The sequence below is a fragment of the Crocodylus porosus genome, unplaced genomic scaffold (assembly GCF_001723895.1).
Source record: "Crocodylus porosus isolate Cpor-Errol unplaced genomic scaffold, CroPor_comp1, whole genome shotgun sequence".
NCBI classification, from domain to species: Eukaryota; Metazoa; Chordata; order Crocodylia; family Crocodylidae; genus Crocodylus; species Crocodylus porosus.
This window is the reverse complement of record NW_017728947.1, coordinates 2,587,698-2,601,298: the sequence shown is the minus strand read 5'-3', so window position 1 is coordinate 2,601,298 and position 13,601 is coordinate 2,587,698. Positions and strand designations below refer to the sequence as shown.

Sequence of the window (13,601 nt, the reverse complement as noted above, 5' to 3'; positions counted from 1 at the left end):
TGGAGCATCTCAGAATTCCAGATGAGTTAACGCTGTCTAGCAATGCAGCAGTGAACTGGAAGAAGTTTAAGCAAAGCTTCACAATATAGATGACGGCCAGTGGAGCTACAGAGAAGGATGATCCACTCAAGGTAGCTTTTTTTTTTTTAAATATAGCAGGTTCATACGCTCTACAATAGCCTACAACTATCAGAAACAGAACAGAAAAGCTATGGCACAGTAATAGAACAGTGTGAGGAATACTGTATACCTAAACAAAATCTTTGAGTAGTATAATTTCCACCTAAGACATCATAAAGAATGTAAGACGAAAGAGGAGTCTGTCAAAGACCGCAGACTGCTGAGCCAGACATGCAGGTTTGGAGAACTAAGAATCCGTGATTAGAGACCAAACAGTATTGGGTGTAAGTAATACAACCCTCAGGAAAAGACTGCTAAAGGATCCTGAGCTTAATTTGGAAAAGGCACTTAAAATGTGTCAAGCAGCAGAGATAACACATGCCATGCTGCAGAAGCTGAAGGAAAAAACAGAACAAACTGAACTAGACAGGATTATCAGCAGGATTATCAGACTGCAAAGACCTGAGGCTACACACAAACAGTATAGAAAGGAAGAGCTCAATATGAAACAGGCAAGCAGAGGCTGAAGAAGTTTTTTTCAAGAAGCAAGGGTCAGCTGCAGATACTGTAGGGGTTACCACAAATCCATGAAACCCCCTGCTCTTGGTAAGCATTGCAACGAATGCAAAAGATTTAATCACTGTACAAGAGTTTGCAGAAAGGAGCAGGATGTGCCACACCAGAAACAGCAGGTGCATGCTCTGTGCAATGAGAAAGACGACGAATTCCTCATTGGCACAATTCAAGAAGTTGTTCATTCTTTTGAGGATTGGACAATCACTCTGGACACCAGTGAACTAATGGTAACTTTGAAATTACATACAAGGGCACAGCTCAATGTGATACCAGAATACGTTATTCAAAAAATGAAAACTAAACCTGTGTACTATGAGAGTAAGAAAGTGAAACTTTGAGCATATAATGGGAAATGACTGCAACCAAAAGTGTTTGTGCACTCCATGTTAAACACAACGGTAGTATAGTAAACATTCAATTTGTAATAGTCCCAGGAAAGCTAGTGCCAATTATTGGGTTGCAAGTGTGTAAAATTCTAGGTTTGAATAAGAGAACGGATGCCATTGAGGGACTAGAAAGCAAGAACACAGAAGAAGAGTTTTATGATGCGTTTCAAAGCATAGGGAAACTGTCAATTGAGTACAATATAAAATTGAGAGAACCAAATACTCCCACCACACATACTCCAAGAAATGTTCCCCTTGTACTAAGGGAGAAACTGAAAAAGGAATTAGATTATTTAATATAGACATGATAGAAAAATAGAGCAACCAACTGCTTGAGTTCATTCACTCACTGGTGTTAATAGCAAAAAAAAGATGGATCCTTGAGATTATATCTGGATCCTAAGTAAATGAACAGGTACATCAAAAAGTAGCATTTTCCCACCAGGGAAGAAGTTTTGGGCAGTATGGTAGAAGCTAAATATTTTTCCACTTTGGATGCCTCTTCTGGGTTTTGGAAGTTCTCCTAGAATAGAAAGCACTAGATTATGTACCTTCAATATGTTCGTTGGAAGGAATTGCTTTCATAGGCTTCCTTTTGGACTGTGTTCTGCATGTGAAGTATTTCACAGAAAGTTGCAACAAACTGTTGAAGGTCTTGATGGAACTATGGTTTATACTCCTGATGTATTCATTTGGGAAAATACTATGGCAGAACATGACTTAAGGCTAAGAAACGAACCAGAAAGAGCTTGCAGAGCAAGTTTGAAACTGAACAAACAAAAATGCAAATTCAGGATCAAAGAAATAACATATCTGGGAGAAAAGCTCTCTGAGAATGGGGTGTAAATTGATCCTGCAAGGGTTAAAGCCATTACAAACATGCCACTCCCTACAGATAAGGAAAGAGTGCAAAGATTACTGTGAATGAGCAATTTTGTAGGGACATATCTACCTATCTTAGCAGAGCAAACCAAACACCGTAGATCACTCCTACAAAAGAATGCTCAGTGGATATGGGAACATGAACATGAAGCGGAATTTAAAAACCTGAAGGAAAATATAATGACAGCTCTGGTATTAAAATACTATAAACTCTAAAAGACCCATTAAATTATCAACAGTTGCTTCTAAAGAAGGCATTGGAGGAGCTTTGCTTCAAAAACATGGGGATAAAACAAAAGTTATCAGACATGCCACCCAGATTACAGAGACTTTTCTTTCAACTGCAAATGTATGATCTAGACATACAGTACACATCAGGAAAACATCTATTTATTGCAGATATGTTGTCCGGAGCATATAAGACAACAGAAAATGACCGAATTCCAGACTCAGACATAGTACATGTTAATGTAATGAAAAGGGTGATTCCTGTCACAAATAAAATATGGGCACTAAATTGCAGAAGCTACTAATCAAGACACTTCATTGCAAAATTTGATAACCACTATTTGTGCTGGTTGGCTTGGAAAACATATACCTAGCCCCTACTCTCAGTTCAAGGAAGAGCTGTCAGTAGTGGATGGCATTTTGTTCAGAGGCTCACAACTTGTTGCTCCAGCAGTGCTAAAGAAAGATGTGTTAAATAGAAGCCATGAGGGGCATCTAGACATTGAAAAATGCAAGAAGAGAGCGAGGGGTGCTGTATATTGGCCCAATATAAATAATGGCATAGAAGATACTGTAAAAGCTTGTAAAATGTGCCTAAAGTACGTATCTGGACAAAGAAAAGAGCCGATAATGGTCATGGAGGAGCCTATAGCTCCACGGTATCAAGTGGGCATTGATTTATTTATGCATGCAGGAAAAAAATATGTATTAGTGCTGAATTATTATTCTCACTATCCTGAAATTGCATTGTTCAAAAGCACAACAGCAACCCTCGTCATAACCCACATCAAGTCAATTTTTACTAGTTGTGAGAGCAAACAATGGACCTCAGTTCAACTGTCTTGATTTCAAAGACTTTGCAAACAAATATAGATTCCAACACTTCATGTCCTAAATACCCACAATTCAATGGTCTGGTGGAAAATGGAATACAAATAGTAAATAAATTGTTAAAAAAGCTATGGATTCACATACTGATGTTTACCTATTACTCTTAAATTATATGAAACATGGATTGTCTCCTACAGAAATGCTATTTAACAGAAAACCCAAAACCAGGCTGCCAAATCTTGTGGATTGTACTCATCAGAATGAGAAGCAAAACATGAAAACATTTTAAAAATTCGACACTCAAACAAAAATGGTACTATGACAGGGGTTCCAGGGAGTTACCACATCTGCATAACAAAGCAATAGTTTCCCAAAAAGTAGCTCCCAGATACTATAAAGCAGTCACACCAGAAGGAACAGATGACACTTACAGCTTGTAAAGGGGAGAAAAGAAGCAGCATCATGAGATTCACGAAAGGAAACAGAGCCAACAACAAAGCAAGAAGAAATGACAGAGGAGATGGAAAATGATGCATAAGTAGAGACATCTGAACAGGGAAACCAAACAAGAACTAAACCAATAAGGATTGAGAATGCAGAGAAACTTAGAAGATCACTAAGAGCTAAAAAGCCAACACAAAGACTAATAGAGACCTGTTAAAATTTGTTTTAACAAATGGGTTGAACTAAACGTCCACTGTTAGTATTACATGGAATATGTTACATGTAAAGGGGGAAGATGCATGGATACCTTTAATAGTGTTATGTATAAGTGTTACATTGGCCAGGGAATGGGTGGGAGGCAACTGCAGAGTGGCTGGCTAAGAGTGCTCTTTAAATAAACAAGCGTTATCATTCTACAAGCTGAATTCCTCAGTCTTTTGAGAACAACACGGGTACCAACAGCAGTGAAACCAGGACAATCCAGGATTCCATGGGAGCTATACAAGCCCACCAAGAAACAGATACATACTGCATATCAGTGTGACTTTGTTGCTATGAGTAACCACACTTAGTAGATTCAAGTTAATTCAGTTGTGTCTACATGTGCTGCAGACACACCTCTCTGACTGTAGTGCAAACATAGCCTATGCATCTGGTGTGGTGATTCCAATCTAGTGAGACTCTGTAGGTATGTGCACCTTTTCAGAAAACATCCTGAGACTCCTAAGAATCAGGATATGAATACAAGTAATTATACTGCTTTAGGAGGTTTTACTTGCTCGTGCACTATGCATTATTTCAACCATTGCTCTTGTTTTGCCTGTCTGCTCCTATTCTGCAGGAAGTAGAGCTAAACTGTCATTTACCCCTGAATGACACTGGAGGGGAAATTACTGTGGTTTAGCATCCACTTGTCATGGGTAGATAGACAAGAGCAGAGTAGACAGACAAGAAAATTGCAGTGGATTCAGAGAAACTATATTACGTTCCCTCGCTCTTGTAATGTGACATAATTGTTTCATCTCTCCACACCTTCAGCTGGAATAGAACTCATCTTGTTCTGCATGGCCTCAGACAGATCAAGTGGTTTGCTAATCACAGAAGTGCTATGCAGCAACTTGATGAAGGGCAGGGTAGAACATAATGACAAAAAGCAAATGAGAAAGCCATGTCATCCCGAGTCAAGCAGAAAGGCGGGGTGGATTTGTACCCTGTAGACCATGGCTGTCCAACTGTCAGCCTGTGGGCCGCATGGCGTGCAAAGAGTTAGTATGCAACTTCTGGGCTCCTTTTCTGGCACTATTCCTCCCCATCATGCTGAAGTCTCCAGGTTCTTCCTTCCTTCCTGCCTCCAGCTATCCTCCCTGTCTTTGCCTCAGCAATCAGGGCAGTGAAGCAGTGTGGGGAGCTGAGGGTGAGTCTGGCGCTGTGAAGGTCAGGTGTGGGAGAGCGAGAATCAGAAACATGTAGTGGGGTGGGGATCACACCTATGTGATGAAGCAGAGGCCAAGGACTGTGCTTGCATGATTCATAAGTGATATTGTGCCCCACAAGCTCACAGCATATCATTGGATGCGTGGAGAAGAGCCCATAGTGTGCACCTGGTGTGGCCTGCTCAGTGTGTGGCTCCTGGTCCTGTGGTCAATGGGGGGGGGGGCTTAGAACTTGAACAGCCTGGTTATAGACTAATTAAAACAGAGATGCATAAGCTTTCATAAGCAGCAGTTTACTTTTTCAGATGCTATAGAGGGGCTGCAGGGAGCAGAGCTTGTAAATATAAAGCACTGATTATAAGAACAAGGATAGAGAAGGAAGAAGAAAAAGGACGGGGCATTGCTGGGACAGGCAAGGTGGACAGGAGAGGGAGAAATGAATGGGCACCCACTGAGGAATATAGAGGTTATAAAAACTACAGAAAGCTAATGGGATAAGAATCTGAAGTCCTAGTTTAGACCAGTGGTGCCCCACATTTTTGGCCCACAGGCCAGATGGTTGATGACTAGTCCATCCACAAGCCAGATCTGGCCAGAGAGCCTGACCTGGCATGTAGGGCAGGCAGGACCTGGGTCCACTCCAGCCATTCAGGGGAGAGGTCTAGCCCTAGTCCAGCCACATGAGGGGAGGGGAGGGTTGGTAATGTGTCCCAGGCCAGATCCAGCTGCACAGGGAGAGAAGTGTTAATCTGCAAATATTCAAGGAGGTTAAACTGGACAAAAAATGGCTTGCCCAATCTAAATTAGTTCACCTGAGCAAGTGAAATAAATTTGATTGAGAACAGGGTGGCCCAATCTACCAAACATTTGCACATATTCAAAGAGCAGCCCCAGGGCTGGGAAAGCCCAGCCACTCACTCCAGCTCTAGGCCTGTGCTTTTCCTACCCTCCACCCCACCCTGACATTGCCTGCAGCAGTGGCCCAGCTATGCAGCAACAGCCTGACCAAGCACCAGGGGGCCAGGGACCATCTTGTTTCTGATCAGCCACTTGGAGTTTGGTAATTTGGCAGCAGCAGAGGGATGACAGTATTAATTGCCACCGCTCCCCACCACCAAGTTTCCCAACCTGTGGGGAGCCCTGCAGGCCAGGTGCCATAGCTGCATAGGCCAGATTTGGCCTGCAGTTTATACCACACTTAAAACAATCCAAAAAACGAAGAGAGACAGTTATTGTCAACATACATACTTGACTGTTCAAGAAATGAAGTCAAGGTAAAAATATACCTTATAGCAAGCCTATAAGGTACACCTTTACCTTGCCTGCTGCTGGACTTCAGGCTAATGTGGCTAAATACCTGTTTCCATTCAAGGAGTTATTATTTTGTTGGGTTTTTTTCTAGTTGACATTAGAAATAGAAAGATATTGGATTAAAGTAACTTTTCTCAGTTTAAGGCAAAGGAGATAATCTAGCATAGTTGGAATCGCAGTGAGCCACAAAAACAAATATAGTTCAGTGTCCCAAGATGTTTGCATTCACAAACCATGACAATATGCCCTGCCCAATACCCATAAATTTCATAAATTTCATAGATATTAGGGCTGGAAGGGACCTCGGATGATCATCGAGTCCAGCCCCCTGCCCAAAGGGCAGGAAGTCAGCTGAGGTCATAGGATCCCAGCAAGATAAGTATCCAATTTTCTCTTGAAGGTGTTCAGTGTAGGTGCTTGAACCACCTCCGATGGCAGGCTGTTCCAGACCTTGGGGGCTCGGACAGTAAAGAAATCCTTCCTTATGTCCACCCTGAAACTGTCTTGCAGTAGTTTATAACCGTTCAACCTCATCATCCCTTGGGGCGCTCTGGTGAACATTCCCCCAGATCCTGGTGGTCACCCCTGATAAACTTATAGGTGGCCATCAGATTGCCGCTGAGCCTGCGCTTTTCCAGGCTAAAGAGCCCCATGGCTCTCAGCCTGTCATCGTAAGATCTGTTTTCCTGACCTGATCATGCATGTGACTCTTTGCTAGACTCTCTCAAGCTTCTCCACATCCTTTTTGAATTGTGGGGCCCAAAACCGGATGCAGTACTCCAGCTGCGGCCTCATCAAGGTCGAGTACAAGGGAAAAATGATGTCCTGGGATTTGCTCGAGAAGCATCTATGGATGCAAGCCACTGTTTCGGTTGCTTTACTAGCTGCAGCATCGCATTGCAGGCTCATGTTCATCTTGTGGTCAATGATGACCTCCAAGTCTCTTTCTCCCATAGTGCTAGCCAGTGTAACACTGCCGAGCCGATAAAGATGCTGCAGGCTTTTCCTCCCAGGGTGGAGAAACTTGCATTTTTCAGTGTTAAACATCATCAGGTTCTCGTCTGCCCATTTGCTGAGCCTGTCCATGGCAGCCTGGATCACCTGCCTGTCATCTGGTGTGGATGCTTTGCCCCAAAGTTTGGTGTCATGGGCGAACTTGGCCAGTCCACTTCTGACTCCAATGTCCACATCATTAATGAAGATGTTGAAAAATATGGGTCCAAAGACAGAGCCTTGGGGGACCCCACTGGTCACAGGGCACCATGACGATTGACTTCCATCAATTACCACACTCTGGGTCCAACCACAGAACCAATTTCCCAGACAGTGGATCATGGTGGACCCAAGGCCACAATTGGCCAGTTTCACCAAGAGATGATCATGGGATACCAGACTGAAGGCTTTTTTGAAGTCAAGATATATGACAGTAATCTCTTCTCCCTTGTCCAGGTGATAGGTCACCTGGTCATAAAAGGAAATGAGATTGTTCCAACAAGACCTACCTGCAACCCATCATGAACATGTGGGAAGATATTTTTAACTGTTAAGAAGGCAGCCATGAGGTAATGATCAAAAACATATTGAGACTATTTCAGTGAAGAGCTGAGATAGTGACTGTATTGGGAGTCTTATGTTCTCTGATGGCAAATCCAGGTTATGGCTCATTGTATTTAACCATGAACATAGTTCATACCTAATTTGAGGTGGCAGGTATTATAACAATTGGAAATAAGCATTCTGGCACCGGCAAAAACTAGAAAGATAAAAAGAAAGCAATGGAAGGTGTAACTTAGTGAAATTTGCATATCCAGAATAAGAGCACCATATTAAAAAATGAATTTGAATACCAGGTGTTAACATCCTCTAATCTGAAAATTCAGTAGCAAAACTTTTTCTTATTTTATAATCATATAACAAAAATGCAAAATGTACTAACCACAATATACTTATCAGGTGGAATGAAACATTGTGGTATGGACGTAGGAGATGTTCTGGAGGGTGTGCTAATAATTATGTTTTTGGTTGTACTTTCTAGTGTTGTAACAGTAGTCCCTCGAGTTGAAGTTGTTGCTGAAGTAGTGACTGTGGTGGTTGACTTTGGAGTAATTGTTGCTGAAGTGATGTTGGGAGTTGTTGGAGGTATACTTGAAGTAATGATGGGAGCTGATGGTGGAAGAGTTGTTGCTGAAGTGGTGGTGGCTGACTTGGAGGTAGTCGTGGCTGAAGTGGTGGTGGGAGTTGGTGGAGGCGTACTTGCAGTAATGGTGGGAGTTGGTGTTGGAGGAGTTGATGAAGCTGTAGAAGAGCCACTTGTGAGAGTAGACATTGTTGTAGTGAATGAACTCTCTTTAAAATGAAAAAGAAATCTAGTTTTTAGAAATTACAAAGGAACTGAAATGCAACAAATTACATTTTGAGAGTCTTGACATTTTAATGCGTGTCCTTTAGGGTTTTTATGTATTAGTAGTGGATGTTCCAACAAAAGTCAGCATTTGAACCCACTCATTCCTTCTTCCTAGTTTATTAAGGAGACTATAAAAAAATTAAACATATCTGATGAGCTTTAGCAATTTTCTTTTGAGATCAGACAGTTTTGAAAGCAGCCTACACATCTGAAAATCTGTTCAATGTACTTTTTCAGCGCACCAGCATCTTACCCTTAAGAATGTATCACTTCACTAAAAAGCAGTGAAAAATAAGAGAAGCCCAATGTTTTGTGTTAACTGATTGTCAGGAACTGAAATCAGGGCTAGTTGAGACATAATGAGGCATCTCAGCCCACTTATCCCTAATACCTGGAATATAATCTGGCCCTATATATCCCAATATATACCTACCCTCCTCTGTTGTCTCTGAAGTGCAAGGGGTTGTACTTGGTGTGGTCAAATTTGTTGTAGTAGTAGTAGACACTGCAAGACAAAAATGGAACCTGCTTTTCAGAAACCATGAAGGTATTGATGACAATGTTTGAAGAGAAGCTACAACCTTTGTCACCTAAAACTTAGACTAAAAAAAAAACCAATTCAATCAAGGAACATTGTCCCTAAATGCAGAAAGGCCAATGATTTTGTTTCTCACTTAGTACTTTTTTGGCTTTTACCCTCTTACTCTTTGTATGTAATCATAGGAGCAGACTTTCAGCACAACCAATTTCAGGATAAGAGTTTTGTTAATAGTTATCTTACAAAGATATTTGCTTACCTCAATTTTAAGTCTTATGTTTGAAGAATTTATGCTTGTCTAATTATGCCAAAGCAAACACTGAAAGCAGTATTCTATTTCATCAAGTGGATGACTAATGTGCAGCCTGAGACTAACTCGGAGTAATCCAATTGAAGTGTAGAGTGATCCTATTACCCCTTTGAGCCTTATGTGCACCTATTATAGGACTGAGAGATGTTGGTGTGTCTCCAGACGGTGATCTTACTTCTGTAATAGGGACATTTACACACTGATAGGGTCTACATTCCACTTTTGCAGTAGAAGCATGAAGCCTTTGACAACTGCTACCAAATAGTTATCCCTGCATGAAGTAAGTACAATGAAAAGGTAGGAGTAAAGTCTGAGACAAGGGGAGTGCATCTATTAAGACATATACTACCTTTACTCAAATCTAAGATGAGGTTTCTTTCCCCCGTTGCAATAAACATGGGGTGCCGGGAGCTATGTATTGGATGGAGACCAGGGCAAAAGATGAGGCCACTGCTTACTGGGGTCAGAGTCACTATGGGTTCCATGCTCAGGGATGGAGCTGGAGCTGGAGCTGGAGCTGGAGCTGGAGCTGTATTGTAGGTAAGTGGCAGATGACAGAGGGGGTGGTGGTTAGGCACATGGCAGGGGGAGAAGGTGACAGGTAGGCAAGTGGCAAAGGGGGGACAAGGTGACAGGGCAGACCTCATGGGGGGAGAGTTGTGAGGAGACAGTTAGCGGGGGAGGCAAGCACTGCAGTGGGGGAGGCATGCGGCAGGGAAGTAGGTAGGAGGGAAAACTGTGGGAGTGGACAGGTGGGCAGGCATTGGGAAGGGGTAAGAGGCAGGGGAAAGGCTTCCTGCCCCCTGTGTCTGCTTTCCCAACTGTTTGCTTGGCCACGCCAAAGCAGCAGGAGGGGACACATGTAAGGAACCTCCTCCAATAATTACATGTATAACTTTCCATGTATATAATCTAATAACTGGAGGGGGGGGGTCATCTTAAATTCAAAGTTGTCTTGGATTTGGTAATAATGAGATAAATATTCCACAAATTCAGAGGCAGTAATGAAAGCTTCTATGAAACCTTTGAAGAGGGGGGGAGAAAAAATCATGATGCACACCTAGCCACTCTTAGACAGAAATAATGTTTATATATTTACATTTGGCATCCACCCCATGATGAGCTGGATATTAGCTACCAAAAGAGCCTTAAGCCTTAAAACCATATTTAATCTTGTAGAACAGCAGGAAAGAAGGGCTTATGTGTAAGGGATGAAAGTTGCCAAATCAAATTGGACCACCAAAAAAACTGCAAAATCAAGTTGGACCACCAAACTTTATCATGGAGGTTCCAATACAATGCTTTTCCAACTGTGTGCTCCTAAGAACTGCTACTATTATAAAGAAAAAGGCAGAACTGAATCAGTTTCCTCAAAAAAGTATATATAAAGGAAATGTCATGAATGGCAATGAAGAAAAAACAGGGAAACTGAGAAGTGAACTCATCTGATATGTACATTAACCATAATGGTGCCCAAAACACATGTATATATTCCTTTTTTTTCCGTCAGTAAACCCTCCCTGACAAAAGGTAATTGTTCAGTTACAGACTCAATTTATGCAAACAAATCCTGTCTCCAAGTAAAAATATTAATAAAGCAGAAAAGCACCACAAGGAAGAAAAATAACAGGCATCTAGTGTTGAGCTGGCAAATGGTGTTCTGTGGGATGTCAACAAAATAAACAGCAATATACATGCCACAGTAGCAATGTAGGCACTTTCGGGAGTAATGTATTAGAGCAGTGGTGCCCAAACTTTCCAGGCTATGAATCAGATGAGTGATGTGGTGTTGCTCTGCAGACTGGATCTGGAGCATGAGATTGGTCCATGGACCTGATCCAGTGTGGGGTCAGGGTATGGGTTCCAGTTCATGGCCCACCACTACAGCCCTACATGTACCAGATCCCACCTGCTGCCTTGACTCAGTGTGTGCCACATTGGCTCTTCTGCCCTGACCCACATGCTGCCCTACTCATTTGGCCTGTGGGGTTTGGAAACTTGGCAGCAGGGGAGTGATGGCAGCACTAATTGCTACAGCTTCTCTGCTGCCTGATTTCTGGAGCTGTGGGAACCTTGTGGGCCATGTGATACAGCCCTACACTCACTGGCTCCTGCCAGGTGGGGGCGGAGGGGGGGCGATCTCTACTACCCTCAACAACCCTGGAATCTGTCACGAGCCCCCAAAAGACCCAAGGCCACTGTAGCAGCTGCTCAAGGGGTTTTTTGCATTTTTTTTAAAGGCCAGGAACTGGAGCTGGACCAGGCAGCCATGGGGGGTCAGGGAGATCATGGCAAAGCACCCCACACAGCATGGAGCAGTGGGTGGCAGTGGAGATTGTCCCTCCACTGGGCAGCAGCCACTGAGTGGGACTTTTTTTTGTTTTAAAGAGTTGAGAGCTAGGGCCGGGCAGGGCAGCCATGGGGAGGGCTAGGAGAGCAGGCAGGCATCAGGGGACACTCAGGGGGCTGGGAAGCAGGCAGGAGATTGGGCCTGGCAAGTATCCCCTCTTGGTCCCCTACCCCCTCCTCCAGCTCCCCCTCCCTTCCCCGCCCCCTACTTAGCAGCACGGGGTCTGGGTCCAGCTCCCTGTGGCAGCAAGTGGAGACTGCCCAAATCTCCAAAGCTCTTTGAATCTTTTCTGAATCAATTTGGAGACCTTTGAATTGATTCAGACCTTTTCATTGGCTTCCTGATTTGATTTGGATTTGGAAATTCGGCCCCCGAATCACGCCAAATCTCCTCTGAATCAATTTAGCACCTAAAGCTCCGCACAGCCCTAGCACACATTTTTGATCAGCAGTCACTTAAAGACCCACGCAATGAAAACATTATGTTCCTCCAATCCTGGGTGTCCAAGCAAATAATATAAGCCCTGCAAATTTTGGTGGGAGCTTATTTGTAGGCATGGTCATGATTGGCAAAGAGAACAATTCATGATATATACATGAACTTTTCAATCAAACTAAATAAATAAACAGCATTGAGAAAAATAAACTTGCCTCAGGGCAACTAAAAAATAACTGAGGGTGGCAAGAGGTTGGAAAAGCGTATAAAAGCAACATGATAAAGCATCAAAATAAACAAGGGGAAGCATGGAATTGATTCTTAGAAAGGTCTAATACTACCGACTTAATAATTAATGTCCTAGTGACTTGATTACCCACCCACAATAGCCTTGTTATGGTATATGTGGTGGTTTCTCTCAAATGTTTATATGCTTGTCCATGCAGATGGCATTTCAATAATTAGAGCAAAATAAACTCAGAGAGCATCCTTCTCTGTATTACGTGTTCCGACTACTGTATAAACTACAGCTTGAAAGCCTGCAAAGCTACCCTTATCCCACATATCAAAGACTTCCATCTTTGCAGAAACTATTAGCTTAGAAAGCATAGACAACACAGGAAAAGTAGGAAGAGAACTTAATGACCAGACTTATCAATAATTCATGTCATTTCCAGGACTTGCCTTAACCACTCTGGTGGAAGGTTATAACTCAGTCTCACTTTGAACAAGACATGAAAAGCAATCCTTACCCTCTTCACCCCCAAAGGATATGACCAGGGCAGGAGGGCATCACGTGGAGGAAAGTAGAGATGGAGTGTAACAATAAAATTGGTCTAGGGTCAAATTAAAAGACAGTAAATATGGGATTGCTAATTACCAAATCATGTCATAGAGGATTAGCAAGCTTTGTCAGACCTATTAGGGCATCCGTGGTAGTTTCTCTCTACAAGATCTCTTGAAGTCTCCAGAATACCCTTGTCTATGCTAGTGCGGTTTCAATAATTACAACAAAGTAAGCTCAGAGAGCATCAGCCCATATCATACCTTGAGTAGTTGCAGAAGTGGAGGCTGTTGATGTTGTTGTGACACTACTGGATGGTGTGGGTGACAGAGTGGCAGTGGTGGTACCTGGTGTTGTTGGAGTGGACGTAGTTAATTCTGGACTAGTCGTGGCTGAAGTGGTAGTGGTGGGAGTTGGTGGAGGCGTACTTGTAGTAATGGTGGTAGTTGGTGTTGGAGGAGTTGTTTCTGAAGTGGTGGTGGTTGACTGTGAGGTAGTCGTGGCTGAAGTGGTGGTGGTGGGAGTTGGTGGAGGCGTACTTGCAGTAATGGTGGTAGTTGGTGTTGGAG

General features: G+C 42.9%; 1 protein-coding gene across 1 annotated transcript in view; it reads right to left on the bottom strand.

The window, feature by feature from the left end:
- MUC2 (mucin 2, oligomeric mucus/gel-forming) overlaps positions 1-13,601 on the bottom strand; it is a 107,216-nt gene that overhangs the window by 20,085 nt on the left and 73,530 nt on the right. The window contains exons 31-33 of the mRNA XM_019551000.1: positions 13,296-13,594; positions 9,049-9,120; positions 8,148-8,557 (exon numbers count right to left, since the gene is read on the bottom strand). Of these exons, the coding sequence (XP_019406545.1) occupies positions 8,148-8,557; positions 9,049-9,120; positions 13,296-13,594 (781 nt within the window). The remainder of the gene's footprint in view (positions 1-8,147; positions 8,558-9,048; positions 9,121-13,295; positions 13,595-13,601) is intronic.